Source organism: Vicugna pacos, chromosome 21, assembly GCF_048564905.1.
Source record: "Vicugna pacos chromosome 21, VicPac4, whole genome shotgun sequence".
Lineage (NCBI taxonomy): Eukaryota > Metazoa > Chordata > Mammalia > Artiodactyla > Camelidae > Vicugna > Vicugna pacos.
Window position 1 is genome coordinate 21,859,505 of NC_133007.1, and position 23,427 is coordinate 21,882,931.

The window sequence follows — 23,427 nt, forward strand, 5'->3', positions numbered from 1 at the left end:
ATTGATTTTTTCCCCTCTAGGGTTTCGAGAAGAGTTATTCCTGATTTTAATTAGTGGCAAGAAACGCTCCCTTCTTCCCATGCATACGGGGATTTCCCTGACACCGTCACCACCATATCCCCCCACCACGCTTCCAAAAATAATTTAATTACTCGGTGTTCTAGCTGCGAGCGGCGACCGCCCAGTCAGTCTGGGACGCTCCTTCATTAACACTTTTTTCCTCCCCTCTGGTTTGAGCGCTGGGATTAATTACAAAGGGAACCCTGCCCTGGGGGAGTGGGGGAGGGGAGACTATGAGGGCGCCAGGGAGTTTGGATGGCGGGGGAGAGAGGCCCTTCTCCCAGGAAACCTCCAAGTGTAAAAATGCATTGGCCTAACCCCAGCCGGCCGGGCTCTGGGCCCCAGGGGTTACAGATACCTTGGAGTTGATGGTACTACACAGGGATTGCAGGGTATCACAAGCATCCGACGTAATCAGCATGTCTGCCTTCCTAGAGTACGCCAAGAAACCAGTTGAGGTTCATGAAGTGGGGCAGTAGCTTGAATTCACCAAGACTGACCCCCACTATAAAAGTCTGGGCTTGTGAGAAGTACATACTCCCCTTGGAGTGAGTGGAAGCAAAAGTATTTTTATTTTATTATAGTATTATTGTGTGCAACCCTGTACTTACCGAACAGTAATACTTCAAAAGCACCCTTGCACACTTCAGTGGTAGAGCAAGGCCTGCTCAACATCTCAACATGCTCCAGCTTCCAATCCTGATAACTTCTCACGCAACCCTGTGATTAAAAAGTCTCAGGGAAGGAGACTCCCAGCCTCTTTGTTCCTGACTTGTTTGGGGATTTTTCTCCTCTCTGATGAAAATCTTTTTTCTGAGGCTTTTCTCATCCCTTTTGGTGCTCCATTCTAACATAACTAGAGATGAGTACAGAGTCCTCTTCATCTACACTGTGACTATTTCAAGGTGTCATTCTTTTTTGGTGGTGGTGGTGATGGAAGTACTGGGGATAGAACCCAGAACTTCATGCATGCTAAGCTTGCATTCTACCACTGACCTACACTCCACCACCCTCCTCCAAAGATATTATTCTTAAGGTCTTAAGAGAACCTTAAGACACACTTCCCTTCTTCATCCAGACCTTTGCCTCTCCTCATACTCCCTTCCCACCTCATGGGTCAGCAAGTGACTCGGTTCCAAGACTGCATGAAATATGCTGAATCATCATTTCAGGTACCCAAGTCCCTGCATGCATTCACATGCTCATTTGCTTGGTGCCTATCATGTGCCAAGCCCTGGTCTGCACTGGAGGATCTAGTGGTGACCACAACTAGCTGTATGGGGGACAATTGGCAGGAGAACTGGGGAAGGATAAAGGAAGATAGACACGGCGTAGGGTGCTCCCAGTCCTTCCCAGAGCACACCTGCAGTGCTGGGCAGCAAGTGTGTAATTTGACACAGTGTTGGGGCCGCCTTAGATGCCACACAGCCCCAGCTAAGTATCCAGCAGGTTTACTGTGATCTGTGTTCACAGGACAGGAGCCTGTTTCACAGACCTCAAAAGGGCCCCAGGAATAAGAAACATAGCTTTGATGAAAGCTACAGGCTCTCTCCAGAAAAATGCATATAGAATTTCACATCCATTTCCAGGATGTTCAGGGAGTTAGTGGTTATATGAGGGATGGTTTGAAGGAATAATCTAGAAATGGAGGGGCCAGTTATAAACCTAACGCAATAGTTGAAAAAAGAGACAGAGCAAGCAGGCTCCATGAGTAAGGGGATAGAAAAGAAAGTTCAAATTTGAGAGGTGACCTGCAGGTGGGATGGTCAGAACTGAGGAACAAGGAGGCATTTAAGATGACTAGGTTTCTCGTATAGATATTAAAGAGGATAGTGATGCCACACATCTAATTAGGGGCTACTGTGAGAGAGTAGGTTTGAAGGATAGATAATGTGTTTGGTCTGACAGGTGTCTTACATGTCTGCAGGCCATCAGGATGAGGATGTCCACATGAAGCTGGCAACAGTACATGCACTTTCCACATCTTTTCCTTTCACTCTTCCTCAGACCATCTGGATAATCTATTTTTCCCTGAACCAAATACATACTTTCCTGCCTCCATCACCTTTGTTCATCCCATTCCTTCTAAACGATGTACCTTCCATTCACCATCACCCTTATCCAAACTATTTTAAGGTCCAATTCAAATGATATTTCCTCTATTGAGTTATTCCTCTCACCACCAATTTGACTTAATCTCTCCCTTCTCTAAAATCCCAAATCTTTCTCTGAACCTCTCTTACCATTCTTTATATTTTGAATTTCAGTTATTTGTGTTATTGAGAAAAAGGCAGAAAAAGAGGAAAAAGAAACCAAGGACAGGTGGTACAAATGGATGACAAATAGCAAGATAGAAAATTTAAATCCAACTATATCAATAATCACATTAAATGTAAATGGTCTAAACATACCAAGTAAAAGGCAGTATTTGTCAGGCTGGGTTATAAAAGCACTATCTTACTATACACTGCCTACAAGAAACTCCTTTAAATATAAAGACACGAATTGATTAAAGGTAAAAGGAGGGGAAAACATATGCCATGTTAACACTAATCAAAATAAAGTTGGGATAGCTGTATTAATAGTAGGTAACGTAGATTTCAGGGCAAAGGATATTCCCAGGAATAAGGAGGATCATTTCATAATGATAAAGAGGTCAGTTCATCAAGAAGACATAACAATTTTAAACATTTATGTACCTAATAACAGAGATTCAAAGTACATGTGGCAAAAGCTAATAGAACTGCACTGAGAAATTGACAAATCCACAATTATAATCAGAAACGTCAATACCCATCTTTCAACTAATAGGACAAGCAGACAGAAAATCAGTAAAGATGTAAAGGACTTGACCATCACTATCAACTAACTTGGCCTAAATGACATTTGTAGAATGAACATTCTGCTCAACAAAGGCAGAATACACATTCTTTTCAAGTACACATGGATCGTTTATCAAGATAGACCTTCTCTTGGGCCATAAAAGTAGTCTTGATAAATTTAAAAGGAATCACATTATAGAAAAGATACTCTGGCCACAATAGTATTAAATTATATATCAATAATAGAAAAATATCTGGAAAGTCCTTAAATATTTAAAACTAAATAACACAATTCTAAAGAATACATAGATAAAAGAAGAAATCAAAAAGGAAACTGAATTTTTTTAACTGAATGAGAATAAGAACACAATGCAATAAAATCTATGGGATGTTAACTAAAGCAGTAGTACAAGGGGTATTTACATCTCTACCAGCCCATAGTAGAAAAGAAAAAAGGTCTCAAATCAAAGATATCAGCTTCCACTTTACAAAATTAGGAGGAAAGTGCAAATTAAACCCCAAGTAAGTCAAAGAAAGGAAACAATAAAAATCAAGCAGAAATTAGTGAAATAGAAAATAGAAAACTAATAGAGAAAAAAAAATCAATGAAACTAAAAGCTAGTTCTCTGAGAAGGTAAGTAAAGGAGATAAATCTGGCCAGACTGATCAGAAAAACAAGAGAAAAATGCTAATAACTAAATCAGGAATGAGAGGTGACATCACTACAGATCCTAAAGATATTAAAAGGCTAATAAAACTATTTTAAATGGCTTTATGCCAATAAATGTGACAATTTAGATGAATGTAAAAATCCGTTGAAAATAACAAAATGTCAAACTCACTCAAGAAGAAATAGATAATCACCCTAGAGCTAGGAAAGAAATTGAATTGTAGTTAAAAACCTTCCCACCAAGAAAACACCAGGTCTAAATGGCTTTACTGGTGATTTCTACCAAATATTTAAGAAAAAATAATACCAATTTTATACAAACTCTTCCAGAAAATTGAAGCATGAAGACTACTTCCCAATTCATTATACGAAGCCAGTGTTGTTCTGACACCAGCATAAGACAAAGAAATTATGAGAAAACTACAGACCCATATCCAATATGAACACAGTTGCAAAAATCCTTACTAAGATTTTAGTAAATCAAATCCAGCATTTTATAAAAAGGGTAATACATCATGACCAAAAATGCAAGGTGGATTTAACATTTGAAATATTGAAAGAGAGGAAGGTATAGCTCAGTGGTAAAGTGAATGCTTAGCACGCACAAGGTCCAGGGTTCGATCCCCATACCTCCACTAAAAACAATAACAAAAAAAACCTAATTACCTCCCCCTCAAAATAAATAAATAAAATATTGAAAACACTTTAAAAGATTTTTTTAAAAAACCAAAAAAAAGGAAAAGAAAAATAATTCAATAACAATTTCTGATTAAAAAAAAAAACTTGAACAAATTTGGACCAGAAGGGAATTTCCTCAGCCTTATAATGGGCATCTACAAAAAACTATGGACAACATTATAATCAAGGAGTGAATACTTTCCTCCTAAGATCAGGAACAAGGCAAAGATACATGCTCTGACCACTTTTCCTCAAATTTATACTGGAGATTCTATCCAGGGCAATAAGGCCACAAAAAAAAAAGGCATCCAAATCAAAAAGGGAAAAGTAAAATTGTCTTTATTCAGAAACGACATAATGATCTATATAGAAAATTCAATAGAATCTTTTTCAAAAAGTTACTACAACTAGTAATTGATAACTGAGTTTAGCAAGCTTTCAGGATATAAGAGCAATATGCAAAAGTCAATTATGTATTGGAGAGGGTATAGCTCAGTGGTAGAGCATATGCTTAGCATGCAGGGGGTCCTAGGTTCAATCCCCCGTACCTCCACTAAAATAAATAAATAAACCTAATTACATCCCCTCTAATTTTTAAAAAGTCAATTACATTTCTACATACTAGCTGTACTAGTTTACTAGGGCTGCCATAAAAAAATGTCACAAACTGGGATGGCTTAAAACAGCAGAAATGTATTCTCTCACAGTTCTGGAGGCTGGAGGTCTGCTATCAAGGTGTTGACAGCACCATGCTCCCTCTGAAGGATCTAGGAGAGAATCCTTCTGGCCTTTTTTAGCTTCTGGTGTTTTCTAGGAATCCATGTGTTCCTGGGCCTATAAATGCATCACTCCAATCTCTGCCTCCATTGTCACACGGCTATCTGTTCAGTGGGTTTTTACATTATCTTCCCTCTCTGCATGTCTGTGTCCAAATTTCCCTCTTCTTCTAAGGACACCAATCACATTGGATTAAGGGCCCATCTTACTTCAGTATGACCTCAGCTTAACTCTACCTCTGTAAAAACCCTATTTCCAAATAAATTCACATTTATAGGTACTGGAGCTTCGAACTTCAACGTATCTCTTGGGGAGGACACAATTTAACCCATAATATTAGCAATGAATACTCAAAAAATTAAATTAAAAATACCATTTATAATAGCATCAAAAAATATAAAATTAATTAAGGGTAAGTCTGACAAAAGATGTGCACTGAAAACTACAAAACACTGCCCAGATGAATTAAAGAAGACCTAAATAAATGGGAAAATATACATTGTTCATGGATTGGAAGGCTCAATATTGTTAAGATTTCAATTCTTCCAAAATTGGTCTGAAGATTCAATGCAATCTCAAACAAAATCACAGCAATTTTTTTTCTTATTTGACAGCAATCTTTTAAAACAGGAATTGACCATCTGATTCTAAACATTATATGAAAATGCAAAGTACCTAGAACAGCTAAAATAACTTTGAAAAAGGAGAATAGAGTTGAAAGATTTATATTATATAACGTCAAGATTTCTCATAAAGTTACAGAAATCAAGACAGTGTAGTATAGGCATTAAAAAAAAAGAAATAATGCTGTACACCAGAAATTGACACACTGTAAATGGACTATACTTCAATTAAAAAAAAGAAAGAAATAGATCAATGGAACAGAATAGATCCTCATAAATAGATCCACATACATAGGGTCAATTTATTGTTGAATGTGCAGAGACCGTGCAATAGAAAAGGGATAGTCTTCTTTTTACTACAGAACCATTGGATAGCTACATGCCCAAGAAAAGAACATCAGTCCATACATTGCATAAGACACAGAAATTAATTCAAAATTGATCACAAAACTAAATGTAAAACATAAAACTTCCAGAAGAAAACGTAAGAGAAAATCCCTGTGACCATGTGTTAGAAAAAAATCTCTTAGATATGACATTAAAAGCATGGTCCATAAAAGATATAAAATAAGAAACTGGACTTCAGCTAAATTAAGAACTTTTTCTTTCAAAAGATACTTTTAAGAAGTGCAAAGACGAGTCAGAGACTGGGGGAAGTATTTGCAAGTCATATATTTGATAAAGAACTTGTATCCAGATTATGTAAAGAACTGTCAAACAAAAAAAAAAAAGAAGAAGAAGAAAAATAAAGCAAAACAAAAGAAAGGGAAGTAATATGTAGAAATGTTGCAAAGGAAGAAATAAATTGCTCCTTTAATTTAAAAAAGGTGAGTTGTTCAATAAATGGTATTGGGATAATTGGATAACCACTGGGAAAAAGCAAAGTTGGATTCTGACCTCATTTTTTATATCTAATGAAATGCAGATAGATCAAAGGGCCAAAGGTAAACAGCTACACCAAAACAGTAATAACATAATTACTAGAAGAAAGCAATGGAGTTTCTTTTTTTGTCTTAAAGATCTTGGAGCAGTGAAGGCCAAGGCCCAAAATACAGAATTTGCAGAAGAAAAATCCATAAATTTGATAAAATAAAAATGTTCTGCATGGTAAAAGAGTATCCATAACCCTATAGTTTTATGATTCTATAATCCTAGCAATTCCACAATCAGAAAATTACCAACAATCAAACAAAACAGGAAAAGAATACTTATCACTTTACACCTGTCTGAGCAGCAAAATTTAAAAGTTGGATAATATCAAGTGCTGGGGAGTGCCCATCAAGTGCTGGTGGGCAACAGAGCTCATCGTGTGCTGCTGGTGTGAAGATGAGTTGATGTGTTTGTAGCACAATGTGGATGTGTCTCATAAAATTGAATATGTGTATAGTCTGTCATCCGGTTCCAGTTCTAGGAATACATCACAAAAACAACCCTGCAAAGGATTTTTAAAAATGGATATATTCGTGGAGGGTGGGAAGGGATAGACTGGGATTTCAAAATAGATAGAATAGATAAACAAGATTACACTGTATAGCACAGGGAAATATACAAAAAATGTTATGATAACTCACAGAGAAAAAAATGTGACAATGAGTGTGTATATGTCCATGAATGACTGAAAAATTGTGCTGAACACTGGAATTTGACATAACATTGTAAAATGATTATAAATCAATAAAAAATGTTTAAAAATGGATATATTCACAGATACTCATTGCAGCAAAAAATTGGGGGAAAAATCTTATGTAATAAATACATGGTAGAAGGTGCATACGGTATATGCAGATTAAAAAAAAGAACATATATTGTGTTTAAAATTCCATCTCATGCATTAAAAGCAGGGTAGGATTTTAAAACACAAGACTCAGTAGAAATAAAAAAGTAAAAGAGGCAGAATGAGATGTACACCATGATATTGTCCTGATATATAAAACATGCAAATAATGTAATGTATTGATTATGGGTACAGTTATGGGTCAATAAAGGGGTGAAAGGGAGATTCAAAGATATGCACTAAATAAATGAGTAGATTCCTATGGGATGGGTGGCAAAGGGAAATAGGGTAAAGGATGGGAAAAGAGGAAGCTCCAAAGGAGGAGGGGGGCATGGATGAATTATTTAGTCTGCCACAAACTGAGGGAATTAATTGATTATAGCAGTTGAACCAAAGAAGAAAAGAAACATTTTTGTTTTACTTAAATTGTATTTTTTAAAATATTGCATAAAATTAAAAAAACAAATTAAAGTTTTTTTCAGTAAACCAACTATATGCAATTCACAGAATAAATACAAACATCTAATAAGCATAGGAAATTATCATCAGCTTCAAATAAGGAAAACTCTAAAGAAAAATCTGATATTTCTTTTGCCCTTAAAATTGGAAAACAATTTCAAGAATGATAATATCCATTGCTATGAAGAGTGTGAAGATAGGGAGATGCTCATGTGTAGTTGGAAATAGTGTTATATCGAAGAAGATTTTTGGAAGGCAGTTTGGAAGTATCTGTCAAAATTTTAAATGTTCATTCTCTTTAATCCAGTAGCCCCATTTCTAACTTCCATTTTTCCCTCTAAAAAATGCTCATATTTAAGTGAACAAATATATACATAAGTGCACAAATATATACATAGAATAGTGTGCACTGCAGCATTATTAATAACAAAAATTAGAATTAACCTAAATGTCCATAGCAAGAAGATGGTTATATGAATTATAATACGTATGTCCTATGCAGAACTTTTAGAGAGTGAAGTTAGTCTACATGTACAGATATAAAATGATGTCTATAATTAAGATGTACAAACTACCAGTTTGTAAAATAACTAAGTCACAGGGAATGCTGTCAATAATGTTCTAATAAGTTTCTCTGATGCATAGCGTATGAACCTAATATAATATTGTAAGTCAACTATACTTCAGGTGAAATATAAAATAAAATGCAGGCAAAAAAGATGTCTATAGTGTATTGTTTAAAAATGCAGCAGTACCTATTAAGTTAGTCTAAAAGTAAATGTACAATATAATTTTAAATGCAGGCAACTATATATTTATATATATTTATAAAATGTGAAGTTTGGAAGGGATGTGTAATTCAGACTTACACAATGAGTACATTTACTTTTAACTTTATGTACTTTAGCATTACTTGAATTTGTTACAATAGATATATATTATTTTGGTAATTTTAAAAACACTTTTTAAAAATGGGTAGTCCTGTGGCTTCCAGTGAAGTGAAAAGAAGACAGTTTCTGGAGGGAAATAACTTAGAAGAACCCCATCTGAAATGTCAGATGGACTGGAATAGATGAATACTGTTCTCAAGGTGAATGGTATATGGACTGAAACATCACTGTCTCGGGTAGCATTCTCTGGGAAAGAGATTCTTATACTCTGATGTGTGCGCAGGAGGATGCTTTCAAGAGGGCTCTTGGGAAAACCTGTTAGGCATGAGAGGGGTTGGATTAAGCAAGAGCGAAGATGAAATGCAACGGGATTTTCCCAGAGGCCACTGGCAATCCCACAGTGGATCTCAAGCTGGGATAGCCCTTTACGGTTGTCCCTGGACTGGGGCTGTGTGACTCCACACCAACCAGTCCTTGCATGCAAGCTGCCTAGGGAAGGAGTGCAACCTCAAGCAAAGCAGATTTCCTCGTCCAAAGGCGACTCCTGGAGAGGGACTCAGCTATGAGTCAAACTCCAGCATCTGGGGAAGTGAATACTCTGTCCAGTGAAAGAGGAAATTTGCGAAAGTGAGCAGCAGCGGCATGGGGCTGGGGGAGGTGCACAGGGGAGGCCCTGGCAGTACACCCCAGAATTCTCTGCAAGCATCTTTGCAGACCTGGCAAACCCCTATTGGTCTTCAAAGTTCACCTCATGTTTTATCTGCTGCCTCCCTCACCAGCACTCCCTCTGAGTTATCCTTTTTTTACTTGAGTGATTTCTATTCCTTGCGTATGATTTTCACTGTCAGGAAGTTAATGTGTTTATATGTCTGTCTGCCCAGTAAATAGTGAGAAGAGCCCGGTCCTGTCTTTCAGAATCTAGAACAGTGTCTGTCACACATTGGTTATTCAGTAAATGTATGGTGCATTGACTAGAATGAGATTGACTAGTGAAGGAGACAGGTACGGGTTAGAAAAGAAGGCTGGAGTTTAAATGCCAGTGAGGATGGCAGAGAGTGGACGGCAGAGAGACTCTGATCTCAGGGCCCTCCCTCTCCTCTCACTTCACTTGGGAACCTGGCTGGAGGCCCTGCCCGGGAGGCCTGAGAGTCCCAGGTTAGAGCAGAACAAGTCTCTGAGATTGGAGTGATCGAAATAAGGCAGGAGCCAGCAAAAGACTGTCACTTGTAAATAGCCATGGGGCTGATGGAGCTGGAAGGCAGAGGGAAAACCTAGAGGGAAGGAGAGGGAGTTAAACAGCTTCAGGCCCCTGCATCATACCTGACAGCTGTCACTCAGACTCCAACATGGAAAAGGACACAGAAAAGAAGCACCAATGCATGCACATACAGCAACCACGGAAGCAGGCAAGCATCCCCAGGGACAGAACACACACACACACACACACACACACACACACACACACACAGCCTCCTCGAATGAAATGGATACAGACAGGAAAAAAATTTGTCTGAAAATTAGAGACCATATGTCTGTATGTAAATGTAAATGAAACACCTACGAATTCTGATCTCTACAGTCAACCCTCATTCACCTTCCAGAAACCTGCGACAAGAACAGAGTTTTGGATTGTGGATCCCACCACATCTTCACCCTTTATCCCCAGACAGGTACGATCTTCTCTCTCCCCAGTTCTTAGCGGCTCCCAGCCTGAGAAGAGGACGAGTGAAAACATCTCTGCTCCCGGCCAGCAGGGGGCAGTGCTCAACAAGCAATAATCAGACCTGGCTTAAAGAAACTTGCTTAAGGTAGGGAGCAGGGGAAGAGGAGGAGCAAGAGGACAGCTGACCAACACAGGTTCTGAACACATTCCCCGACCCAGGTCTCCCTTCTTTTCTGCTTCTTCAGCACCCGTACCCTTCTTTTCCTCAGCTGCCACGTCTCCATCCTCAGTTTAGCAGATTTCATAGTTTGGCTCTGCCCAACTTTCCAGAGAAGAGCTAAGAGCTCTCTCCCTCTGGTGTCCCCCACAGCCCCTTGCCCTCTCCCACTCTTTCTTGGTCCTTGACCAAAGTGATCAGAACTCCTGAGTTCTTGGTTGGACTCCTGACTGATGCTCAGGAACCCGTACGAGGGGCTTGATTCCAAGGCCACCTCTTGAAGGGTGCCTGCATCCCCACTGGCACCAGTGGCACAACTGGTCTGGTGGATCAAGGGCTGGATGTCAGGCCCCTTTACTGCCCTGGCCTGGCCCCTTGTACAGTGTGCAGACTCTGAAACAGCACAGGTTGGCCCTGCTACTTACTGCCCCTGAGGTACCGTAAGTGAGCAGTTATCAAGCTGAGCAGTGCTAGGATGCTTTCATTTAATCCTCAGAACACCTTGTGAGGCAGGTCTTATCATCTTCCCCATTTTGCAGTTGAGGAAGCTGAGATGCAGGGAGGCATGTGGTTTGCTTGTTATGGCATGAAGCATAAAGGGTGAGTATGGAGCTGAGACGCAGGTCCTCCAGCTGCCAGGTGTGGGCTTGCTCTCCCCTCTAGCACAACATTGCTGTTTCTCTTGTGGCCACCGCTCAGCCTTCCTTCTTCCCCATTCCCTCTCTGCTCCACTCCTTTTTCTCTCGGGTGAACTAACACTCGATGACCGTGACCTTCCTGTTAGCTTCTGTCTTCTGCTCCCAGTTCTCACCCAGTCAGCCTTCAAGAGCTTAGGAAAGGACACAAGAAAGCAAGAAAGTCAGAAAGAGGAAGGAGGGGGTGGTCTAAGGGGCCTTCCAGACAGGAGGAAGAGAAGGCAAAGAAGGCGAGCCCTGCATTGGGGATGGAGAAGGAAGGAAGGTGAGTGAGATGCAGGAGAGGAGCCCCCCCAACCCTCATGCCTAGACTGGAAAGGGGCACAGGCAGAGCCTCCATTGTGTGGGCACAAAGGGGCCATATGCCTGGCAGCCCACACAGTGTGTGTGTGTGTGTGTGTGTGTAAGGAGAGGAGGGGGAGGAGTGGCTAAGAGTCCTCCCCTTACTCTCTCAAACCCCTGGGGCCCTGCTGTCTGCTTTGTCATTGGGGGTGGGGTTTTCTGAGAAAAAGGGCAGAGGGGAGCACTTATGACAGACAGCATGGGAGGGTCAAGGCCACCAGTAACTGGGGATGGAAGAGGGCATGGGAAGCCTAAAGGGGCACAGCCGTGGATGGGAAGGTGCTGGAGGAGGAAAGGAGAAGTGACTTGCGGGGTGACCCCAAACCGCCCCTCCCCTACCCTGCTGGCCCACTTGCTGGGTTTTGGAGGCTGTGAAACGAGGGCCCCCAGATGCATCCCCTTTTAACCTTCCCTTCCTCCCTTCTCCCTGAGTATTAGCCCCAGAGCTCTCCCTTTTCCCTCATTCCAGGACTTCCATCTCCCTGACAGTCTCCTCTCCCAGTGCCTGGTCCCCTGCGCCCTTCCCCCTCCTCCTCCCCACCTCCTCCTCCTCCAGTCCTGTGGAGCAGATCGGCAGCCGAGGCCAATTGATTATCTGAAGAAATTCGGAGCTAGCAGTAGAACAGCTGCAGCTGCCCCCTCTCACCACCCCCAGGCCCTAGGGATCCCCGAGGGGAGGGGCCCAGTAACCCCTTCTGCTTTCCATCAAGGCAAAGTGATGAGAGAGGGAGGCAGGGTGCTCAGAGCTCAGAGGACTGAGGCTGCTGCTCAGGGGAAGGTACAAAGCACGGGGGCCAGGAATGGAAGGCACAGGTTCTTACCCCAGTCCACCATTGTGGGTGAGTCCCATCACCTCTGTGGACAGGTTCTACCTGCCTTTAAAACAAAGGTGTCAGATTCAGCGATTTCCATGCTCCCTTCCAGCTCTGGCCCCTGGTAGTCCCCCAATTCTCCCTGATCTCTGCTCAGCCCTCCCTCTTGCCAGGCTCTGGGCAGAGTACATTTCATCCAACTCTGATAGGGAAGTGAAGATGTCAACCTCCTCCTCGATGGGAGTTCCTCCCAGTCTCACTCAAACCCTTCTTGCTACTGATGTCATTCTTTGCCCATCAGAGATGCAAACAAAGCACACTTCAGAGACTGAAGGGCATCTTAGCACTTTCCTCCCAGTGTTGGACTTCAACCTTCTCAGATGACTTTAAGTTTGGAAAGGATCTTCAAGTTTTCCTAGCCAGTGATTCATCTAGGGAGGAAAGGCTTCCTGGTAACTCTGCCTGCAAAGGATTCTCCATCCTGTCTGTTTGGACTCCTCCTTGAGGCAGGCACTTCCACTGCTGGACAGCTCCAGGTGTTTCAGGTTTTTTGAAGTTAAAATCTGTTCCCTCTCACTTTCATCTACTGGCTCTCGTTCTGCCTCCAGGGGCCACATAGGGTGTCTGTGTTTGTTTTTTCTTTCAATATTTGAAGTGGTATCAAATCATGTCCCTAAATCTACTCTTGTAATGACACATATCTCAGTTTTTCAACTATTTTTGTAAAGTCATCTGCAAACCTTTGCCTTTTTGGCCACACAACTCTGAATACTCCTTAATTTATCAAAGTCCCTGTTAAAATAGGGAGTCCAGAAAGTGCCACCTGTTGGCCGGGTCATTTCAGGGAGGCAGAGGGGTGTTGGCAGTATTGGACAAGAAGAACCCGGGTTTGAACTTTATCTCTGCCCCTAACTAGCTATGTGACCTTGGGCAAGGCCCTCCTCTCTGGGCTCTAAATTTCTTACATAAATTGATTTTAGAGTCCCTTTCAGGATTCCTTTGATATTCCTTCAGCACTCCTTTTTATCCCTTTCCCTACTCTTCTCTTAGTCCCAGGCCCTCCACAGTATCCTCCTCAGCATTCTAATAAGCTTGGGGAACACCAAATGGGCCAAGAATTGAGACTGAAAGGAATTATGACGCAGCTCAGAGAAAATAATGAGGAAGGCAATGTTTCATAGCCATGGCATGAAATGTTTCATAGCCCACCATCATGGATCCACAGACCCATGTTTAACTTGGGTTCCACTGGGACACTCAGCTCCTCCTCTGATCCACAGAGAGCAGGAGCGGAAGCACAACATCAGAGAAGTCAGAAAATGTCACCCAGTGAGTGCCAAGATACAGCACATGGGACTTTAGGTGGAGAAGCTTGGGACCTGTGAGTTATACCCTCCCCTGCACCACTTTACTGTGACGGCTTCTTCTCTCTGTTTTCATTTGCCCACCGTACTGAGCTCTCATGACCCCGTAAGAAGAGCCTTCAAGGCTTAGGGTTCTCAACACCTGCCCTACCAGAACCTGCAATCCAGCTTCCCAACCCAATCAAATGATCCACAACCATACCTGGCGCTAGAACGAGGTCACTTTAATTTTTCTTTTTGTATGAAATCATAAATGCAACAGAAAGGAATCACACACAGGACACAGGACACAGGTCACCCCTAGGGCCTGCACTTAGATTTATTAGGAAGAAGTGAGGGTCATGGGGGAGGGCTGGAGAGAGAAAAGAGGCGGTGGGACTGGGAGGGGGATTGTCTGGGGATAGAGGGAGCTGCGGAAGGATCCAGGAGCCCTGGAAGTAGGGGAGGGGCACCATCCCAGAGGACCAGGGTGTCAGGACAGATGGATCCTAGGGAGGGATGTGGGTGTGGTGAGCAAAAGGGATCCCCACACATACCTGGAGTTGCAGAAGGAGCAGGAAAGGGAAGGGAATAACCAGGGAGGAAGCAAGAGAGACCCGGCTCAAGCGGCCAGGAGCCCCCCTGCTCTACCCCAAAGTGCACAACTCGGCAATAAATAGTAATATTTATAAATAAATAAGTAAATAAATAGATAAATAAATAAATAAATAAATACGTAAATAAATAATATCCTTGTAGAGCTAGGAGTTTGGTGCGAGGAAGGTGGGAGCATGGGGAAAGCATGCTCTCTTCTACACAGGTCCTCGGGCCCTTCATTCTACCACTGATCCTGGGCTGTAGTGGGCTCAGCAATGGGGGGAGGGCAGCGAGCCTCGAGGAGGGGTGGGGGTTGAGGGGTCTCTTCTCTTGCTAAAGACAGCTTAAGGAAGGAGAAACAAATGTAATAAATAAGTTCTAGGGCCAGGAGAGCTGAGCTTTCCCAGAGGGAAATAACTGGGCAGCCCCCCCCCCCCCCCCCGCCCTGCATCAAAGGGAGGAATCAGTGTAGGTTATGCAGTTTCGTGGTGAGCTGGGTTGGAGGAAGCAGATATGAGAGCTGGCCCACCCATCGCCTGGGTCTTTTCAGATACTCTGGGCTGAGTTTGGGGACATCATCCCCTACCCCAAGATCTAGGTTTCCCTTTCTCTGGCTGCACACAGGGAGGGAGAAAATTGGGATGGTTGGACTGGGAGGGGACAGGGAGGGGGCCAAATAGCTCAGAGAGGGCAAGGCACTCACTACCAAGTAAGATCCGAGGTCTGTAGGTGCTAAGCCTCTGGAACAAGACAGTGAACAGGAAGAATTTTCCCATAATTCCCAGCTACTGAGATTCCCCTCAGGGGAGTTACCTCACCCTGCCCCTGCTTCCCCAAGAGCCCACCCTCACTCTAACCCCAGCCTCCCCCTATTTCTGTTCCCAGGCTCCCTCCCTACCTTGGGCAGGAGAAGCCGGAACTGGGTGGAAAGAGGTTAGGAGGCAGAGCTGGGTCTGGGGTCTCTGAAATTTTGGATATAGGGATAAAAGAGCCCATGAATGAGCTAGGGGGAGACGCCAAGACCAAGGAAACCCACCACCCAAGCAAACATTTCTAACCAGCCGGGCCCCAACCACAAACTACAGAAGGTACCCATGAGAATAGCCCTCTGGGTGAGTAAACGGAAGTCGCCTTTGTGACCAACCGTTGGACACTCTGCCTTGGCCCGGGGCCTGTGGGGACACGCCATGCCAAGCTACAGGGGCTCAGGGAGGAGAGGCTGTGCTAAGCAGTGAGCGACAGAAGGGACCCCAGAAAGGCCCCGGCAGGAGGGGTGAATCCAGGGCGGGAGGCAGGCCTTGCTCAGACGTCCAGCACGTGGTTCAGGTAGGAGATGTAGCAGATGGCCAGGCGCAGGATCTCGATCTTGGAGAGCTTCTTGTCGGGGGGCAGCGTGGGCAGCAGCTTGCGCAGCTCGGCGAAGGCCAGGTTGAAGGCTTCCACGCGGATCCGCTCCCGCGTGGCGTGGGCCGTGCGGTACTTGGCGGTGGCGCGCCGCCGGCGCCGCCGCTCCTCCCGGCTCAGGTGCTGCAGGTCTTTCCGGCCAGTCTCTCCCGGCTCGAGACCCCGAGTCTGGCCCGCTCCGGGGCCCCCGGGCCCAGCCCCGTCGGGGCCCGCCCCGCCCCCACAGTCACTGAAGCCTGACTCGGTCTCCGAGTGGGTGGGAGGCAGGTCCAGCTCCATGGTGTCTGAGTTGAGCATCATGATGGATGCCCCCCGCCCTGCGAGATCAGGATCCCTTCCCCACCCCTCCCTCTGGGAGCCTGAAAGCTGGTTGCGGGAGGGGCAGGAAGGGCCTGGGGTGATGGGGTCTGCCACTGAGCTCAGGAAGTCAGAGCCGCTTCAGGGTTCCATGGTCAGGGTTCCTGTCGGGAGCCTGGAAGAGAGAAGGGGAAATTGATAGGGGCCGAAGGAGGAAGGAGGAGACCAGCTCAGAGATGGGGAGGGATGGGGAAGGCTTGAGATGGGCTGGGAGCGGGGAGGTACTGTAAGCCTGGGGGAAGAGCGGCAGAAACACAGGAAGGGGTGGGGGAGGTGGGGCAGGAGAGACAGGTAGGTGGCCACTTTGCAAAGGAGTGAGAGGAAAGATAGAAAGAAGGGAAGAGAATCCAGAAAGCGAGCAACAGGAAAGGAGGAGAAATTGTGAGACGGGCAGGATAAAATAGAGCGGGAGGATTAAAGACCTAAAGGTAAGACCTAAAACTGCAGCTCCTAGAAGAAAACACAGGGGGAAAGCGTCATGACATTAGACTTGGCAATGATTTCTTGGGTATGACACCAAAAGCACAGGCAACAAAAGCAAAAATAGACAAATGGGACCGCATCAAACTTACAAACTTGTGTGAATTAAAGGACACAATCAACAGTAAAAAGGCAATGGGGGAAAATATTTGCAAATCATATAGCTGATAAGGGGTTAATAGCCAGAATATTATAAAGGACTCCTACAACTCAACAAAAAAAAATCAAATAACTTGATTTAAAAAATGGGCACAGGACTTGAAGACATTTCTCCAAAGATGATATACAAATAATCAACAAACATATGAAAACATGTCCAACATCACTAATCATCAGAGAACTGTAAATCAAAATCACAATGTGATATGGTCTCAAACCCATTAGGATGGTTACTATAAAAGAAAGAAAGAAAAAACAAACAAACAAACAAACCCATAAAATAGCAAGTGTTGGCGAGGGTGGGAGGAAATTGGGACACTTGTGCTCTGTTAGTGGGATTGTAAAATGGTGCAACTGCTAATGGAAACAGTATGGAGGTTCCTCTAAAATTTAAAAGTAGAATTACTATATGATTTAGCAATCCCACTTCTGTGTATATGTCCCAGAGAACTGAAGTCAGGATCCTGAAGAGATGTCTATGATCCCATGTTCACTGCAGCATTATTCACAATAGCCAAGATATGGAAACAACCCAAATGTCCATCAACAGATGCATGGATAAAGAAAATGTGGCACATATGTATAATGGAATATTATCCAGCCTTTAAAAGAAAGAAAATCCTGTCATATGCTATAACATGGATGAATCTTGAGGACATCCTAAGTGAAATAAGCCAGTCACAAAAGCACACATGTTGTATGATTCCACTTATATGATGTACCTAAGTAGTCAACTTCGTAGAAGCAGAAAGTAGAACGGTGGTTACCAGGGGCTGCAGAGAGAGGGGGAAGGGGAAGTGTTGTTTGGAGGGGGTAGAGTTTCAGATTTACAATGAAACAGTTCTGGAGAGCTGTTTTGCAACAATATGAATATACTTAATATTATTGAACGGTATGCTTAAAATGGTAGATTTTATGTTATATGTTTTTTATCACAATGAAAATTGTTTTTAATAATTTTTTAAAAGGTGGGGGTAGGGGGAGGAATTGAGCAAGACTGGAGCCACAGCTCCAAGAGAGATTGGTTGTGGCTCTAAACCTTTCCCAGTAGTTCGGGGGGAACTGCAAGCCTTAGCCCTACAATCCCCTTCCTCCCAGGGCCCCTCTGCACTCTTGCTGCTTCTGTATGTGCTGAGGGGAAGGAGGGATAAACACGCAGATTGCCCTTTGTAGAGTGGACTGGGACATATGGAGCTCGGCACAGCTGCCCGAGCTCAGTCCCTCCCAGCCCCCAAACTCTACAACAAGACCATTGTGGACACCAGATCCCACCTCCCTGACCACTAGAGTCAGGGGAGGTCTGTCCACTGGCCATGATCCCCCAGCTCAGGACAGCTCCTTCATCTAGCTCTGTCCTCAACACCCTCAACCCTTGCCATTCCCTGGCCCTTTTGGCAACTCTGCAAGGAAGATTGGGAAAAAGGAACATAATCAACTTTCCACTCCGCATCCTCCCACAGCCCAAGGCTGGTTAAGAGGTGGCCTGCAGAGGAGGATGTGGACCGCTTTGGTAGGGGAGGCACCATTCTGGGGCTTGGCTAAGGTTTGCTTGTCCCTGGGACCAGAAGAGGTCAGAAAGAGGCAGCAGGAACATGGCCCAGGAAAGGTTGGGGAAAGGGCTTTGCTTCTGGGGAATGTTGAGTGGGAACAGTGGACCACTCACTGTGAGCTCAGCCAGACTTAACAGAAGCACAGAGGCTCCTTCCCAGTCACCACCTCCCCTTTCTTGCCAGCCCTGGTTCTTCTGCCTTAAGACACCTTCACAAAGATCTGGGCTCCCCAGCCTTGCCCCTCCCCACCGTGCAGAAAACAGGCTCAGTTGAGTAGTCAGCTAACAGTAAGCTCTGGGGGTTGGGGGTGCAGGATCACCCACATCTGACGGCATGTACATACCCAGCCATAACACAAAACGGAAGGTAGTTGGTGCTGAAATTTAGAACACGCTCCATATTCCAAAGGAACAAGAAGGGAGGGATGGCAGTAGTGTGGGAAGCCCCGAACCCAGCACCTCTCAGTACCTGTTTAGTGCCCCAACTCCACACCCCCATGCTTCAGGAGTTCAGCTGTGGGGTTCTCAGCACATCTATCACAGTCCAATTCTCCCTCTGCCTGGTCCCCATGTTCCTTCATCCCTCATCACTTTGCCCTCCCTTCACCCAGGTGCTCCCAATCTGACCTCAGTCCCATTTCTACTCTGCCCCACTGTCTTTCCCACAGCTCCAGTCCTGGCTGCAGCTTCTATTTACCCATCAAGTCAGTCCTCACCCCAAAATCCACTTCTGGTCTCAAAGTTCCAGGCTCCAAGGATCAGGGAGAGCAGCAATTCCAAGCATCCAAGGTAGGACTTCCTGCCTCACTTCTGCCATCCCCAGACCGACGGAGACTAGACAGGCACGAAGAGTCAAAGGGGAGAAGTGGGAAAGAGGGAGGTGCGGGGACGGAGAGACACAGCACATGAGAGGACTAGAAGGAGGCTCTGGGAGGGGACTTGAGCCAGAGAGTGGGAGGGACACGCCCACCCACCCCTCCCCAGTCCGTGGTTCCCCCTTTACCTAGGAGGACCCTGTGAAGGGATCCAAGCTGGCAGGACAGGGGGTCAGCGTTGACAGCCCCAGTCTCCTCTGGCTGCTCAGAGCTCATCCGTCTGCAAAGTTAGTGACCAGCTTTCTAGACCTCTTCGGGGCAGCATGGCGTGGCTGGACAGGCTCCAGGGCAGATGAGAAGGGTACACATGGTGGGGATACAGGGCCCAGGTCGACAGGGTGGGTTTAGCCAGGTACTGGGGCCACACTCACACATGCACACAGACACACTCACAGACACATACACACCTGAGCTGGCCCAGCCCTATGTATATATATGGAGATACACACACACCCCCAGCTCTCCATTGGCTGGCCTAGCCCCCCCTCCCCCGCTCATCAATATTAAACAGCCAGGCCAGGCAGCCATTGGCAGAGGGATCTGGGAACCCCTCCGGGAGCTGGGGGCGGGGGCTGGCCCTGAGGGGGGCGGGGAGTGGGGGAGCAGGGACATCTGTTCTCCATGCATATTTCATAAGCAAGAAATGGAGAGCTGGGGAAGGGGTGGGGCTGGGGCGAGAGCCAGGGCAGGATCACAGATGAACCCCCTCAGTCTCCCACACCAGAGGCGGCAGGGACAGAGGCCCCCAGCAAGCCAGGTTTAAGTGCCATGGTCCCATTCTGAGTCCCAGCTGGACTTTGACAGCCCCTTCCCATGTCTCCTTTTCCCTGGGAAAAAGGCTCTCCAAGGTACTAACAAGGAAATCTAGAAAAGGGCAGTGGACAGCACTAAAACGCAGGAGAGGGCCCTAGAGTCCTTGCCCCCACCAAGCGCTCATTCTTGGTAAAGCTAGTTCCCATCAGCCCCCTTGCCGGGCTGCCTGTGGCTACTGTTCAGGCCTCTGCCCTCATCACCTTGGCCCTCAGTCACCCCACACCTTCTTATCCCAGCCCCCACCTCCCACTTATCCCATCACTAGGGGAAGATCAGAGTCAGATTCCTGACGGAGATTCCACAAGGAGTTTTTCTAGGCTGGCCAGTCCAACCTGACCCACTGGGAATTGGGAGCTCTTAGGAGGAAAGAGGTAAGGGCCAAAAGGAGTAGAATGCAGGAGTGCCGAGAGAGAAGGAACCAGGGTTGAAGGACACTGAGGGCGGAGGACAGGGCACCCAGGCAGGCTTCGAGTATGCTGGAGCATCAAATGAGCAATAAGAAAACTAGCTACAAAATCATATGCAAATGGGCATTGATTAAGTTCACATCAATAGCTCAGCTGCCTCCAGCTTGTGTGTGCATGTGCGTGCGTGTCTGTGTGTGTGTGTGGGGGGTGTGTGATGCAGAGTGGCAGGAGCATTGAGGAAGGGAAACAGGCAATGGGCTACATTTCAGTATCTGAAGTTCTCTTCCCCACTCAGCTGTTGAATGTCTTCATTGAACCTTTGTGAGTTTCCAAAATGAGCTGTGGCTGGGAGGACTCCAGAGACAACGTGCTATAGTGAAGAACACTCTGTTGGCTGTGTGACCTTGCACGAGTAACTTAACCTCCTGAGCCTCAACTTTCCTTTTCTGTAAAATGGGATTAACTGTAGCTCTGCTTAGGTTGCCATGGAGATTAAGTGAGCTAATGCAGGTGATGGGCCCAGACCTTAGTAGGAGCACACCACACCGTCAGGCTGCTGGAAGCATTTGCCATTTCCCTGTTGCTGATCAATCTTTTCTGGACTTTCTCCAGGGTAAGGCATTCCCTAAGGAGAGTCCTATAATTCTTCCCCAAGCTTCCCCACTCCTCCCCACCCCTAGGTCTGGGAGGTGCCAACTCCCACCTGGGCAGGCCCAGACAGGTGCCCAGGCGCCAGCAGATGGGCTGAGCTGGAGGGGAAAGGAGGCTTGAGGAGGGGGGTTGGGGGGGCAGGGGATCAGGTGGCATCTCAGTTCTTGCATCATCATTGCCATGGTGCTGATTAAAAACCAATCTCTACCTAATGAGCCCCCAGCAACAACAATTCTACCTCCCCCACCCTCCTGCCCTCCACCCCATCCAAGAAATTGGGAGCCTGAGAGACTCAGGAGAGAGGGCCATGGAGGAGAGGAGAGATACAGAACAAATGGGAGATGAAGAGGAAACAGAAGAAATGAAGGGGGAGACACGGGGAAATATGGAGACCCAGAGAGAGAAAAAAAGATGAGAAAACATAGTCATTAGGTAACAGACATGGGGAAGACGTAGAGAAATAAGAAGATGCGTCATGGGGAGCTGGAGATATAGGGGAGACGGGGAGAAAAAAGAGAGAGGATGGGAGCAGAAATGCCAGGTTGCCAAGGCTTTATGGAAGGCTCTGAGGTGCAAGCTATGGGCAGATAGAGACGTGAAAAGAGGAGCTGGTTAGGGAGACAGAGACCTGGGAGAATGATGGGCATGGAGAAAACACAGACATTCAGGGATGGACAGGTACTGATCCTGGAAGAGTCCTGAGGGAGGCCCCAAGAAGGGTAGAGACATATCGACATGGGGGAGGCAGAGTGCAGACAGTTGTGAGGAAACAAAAAATGACCGGAGGCAGGGAGAAAAGGTGGGGAGACATGACGAAGAGAGCTGTAGAGATGATGGACTGTTACTGAAATGGGAAGGCCCGGCTCCCTAAGGGTGAGACTTTGAGGAAAACAGAAGCAGAACCTGGAGAGGCCCTCGAAGCAAAAGGGAACCATGGTGGGGGTGGAGAGAGTGGAGACAGGAGAGAGGAAACCAATTCCTGTTCCCGGCCCTCCTCTTTTTAGGCTGTTTGGTTCAAATACTCTGCCCTGCCACCTCCATCTTTGAAGCCCCCAGCCCAGGCTGTGCCCAGTGCAAGCTGAGGTTGGATGGTCCAGGGGGTGAGAGGGTGCTCTGGGACCACCTCCACCTCCTTTGCATCTGTCATTCCAGAATCCTGGACTCTGGGCTCCTGGAGTCCAGGAGCCAGTCTTCATTCAGGGATTCAGTTTTTGGTCCTCAGGGGAACAGCTAAAAAGAACAGAAGCGGGTGATAAAGGGGAGGAGCTAAAAGCATGGAGTGGTGGGAGCAACTACTAATTCTACTGAACTTGGGGCCATTGGACCTGGGTCCAAGCCCTGGTGACCTCAGACACGTCCTTAACCTTGACGGAACCTGTTTTGTCGTCTGTGAAATGGGGAAAATATTGCCTTCCTCATAGGCTTTTGTCCCACGGTGCATGGGAACATGCTAGGCAAACTGCAAAGTGCAGACCCCAACTCTTACATTGATGCACAGTGATTCAAAGTTTGGTCCACACGTGTATATGAAGCATTGACTGAGGGAGGCCTGGGAGAGCTCTGAGGTCAGCCCAGGATGCCAGCAACCCCAGCCCCTAAGAGGGTAGGAGAAGCCTGGGAGTCACGTGGGGGTCTTTGCTGTAAGGAGAGCAGGAGGAGCAGGGCCTGGGGACTGTAGGGGGAGATGACAATGTGGCTCTGTGGTTTATTGCTATTTTGCATTTTCTAGCCGTTCACTTTTTCAGTGTGTTACTCACCATCTCTTTTCATCTCCACACTGCCAGCCTATGAGGTAGATGGTGGGGGAGGGAGGTTGGGGTGTAGGGAAGACATGGGGGCAGGGGCCCAGTTCTTGAGGGTGGGGGCAGGGCCTGGAGGAGCCGAGAAGCAGTGGGTTTGGCAGGAGAGGGGGTGACATATGCGGGGAGCCCTGGGGACCCAACCAGGCTAGCGGCTGGCAGGGAGAGCAGACGGCGTTAACCCTCGCTGTGCCATGCTGCCTGACCCTTCCCAGGAGTGGCCTGGGGCTGGGGTGTTATCAGGTGAGAGGCTGCGCAGTATTCTGGGTCACAGGAGCTCCTGGGCAGGAGCTGTTGTGATCCGGGGAAGCAGTGGCACTTCTTTAGCTCTTCCTCCATCTTTGAGGTTCCCTCCTTGTCTGCTTCCACGTGGTCTCTGTCAGTCTGTCTCTCCCTGTCTCCACCTCTCCGTGCCTCTAGGTGACAGCGGGTCTCTACTCTGGCTAACGACACAATCTGTCCCCCTCTCGGCTGCCAGCCCGGCTGGAAGCCCCCTTTTCAGCACCGGGCC

General features: G+C 46.1%; 1 protein-coding gene across 2 annotated transcripts; it reads right to left on the reverse strand.

Annotated features, from left to right (window-relative positions):
• Window positions 1-14,863: 14,863 nt before the first annotated feature.
• On the reverse strand, window positions 14,864-19,649 carry NHLH1 (nescient helix-loop-helix 1). Of its 2 annotated transcripts, XM_072945892.1 has the most exons (3): window positions 19,375-19,627; window positions 19,088-19,205; window positions 14,864-16,298 (listed from the first exon to the last, which is right to left on the reverse strand). In XM_072945892.1, the coding sequence occupies exon 3, from the start codon at window positions 16,124-16,126 to the stop codon at window positions 15,725-15,727; it is 402 nt and encodes a 133-aa protein (XP_072801993.1). In that variant the 5' UTR covers window positions 16,127-16,298; window positions 19,088-19,205; window positions 19,375-19,627; the 3' UTR covers window positions 14,864-15,724. The 2 variants fall into 2 exon arrangements, with proteins under 2 accessions (XP_072801993.1, XP_006215795.2); XM_006215733.3 differs by lacking the exon at window positions 19,088-19,205 and having other exon boundaries at window positions 19,375-19,649.
• Between the last annotated feature and the right edge of the window lie 3,778 nt (window positions 19,650-23,427).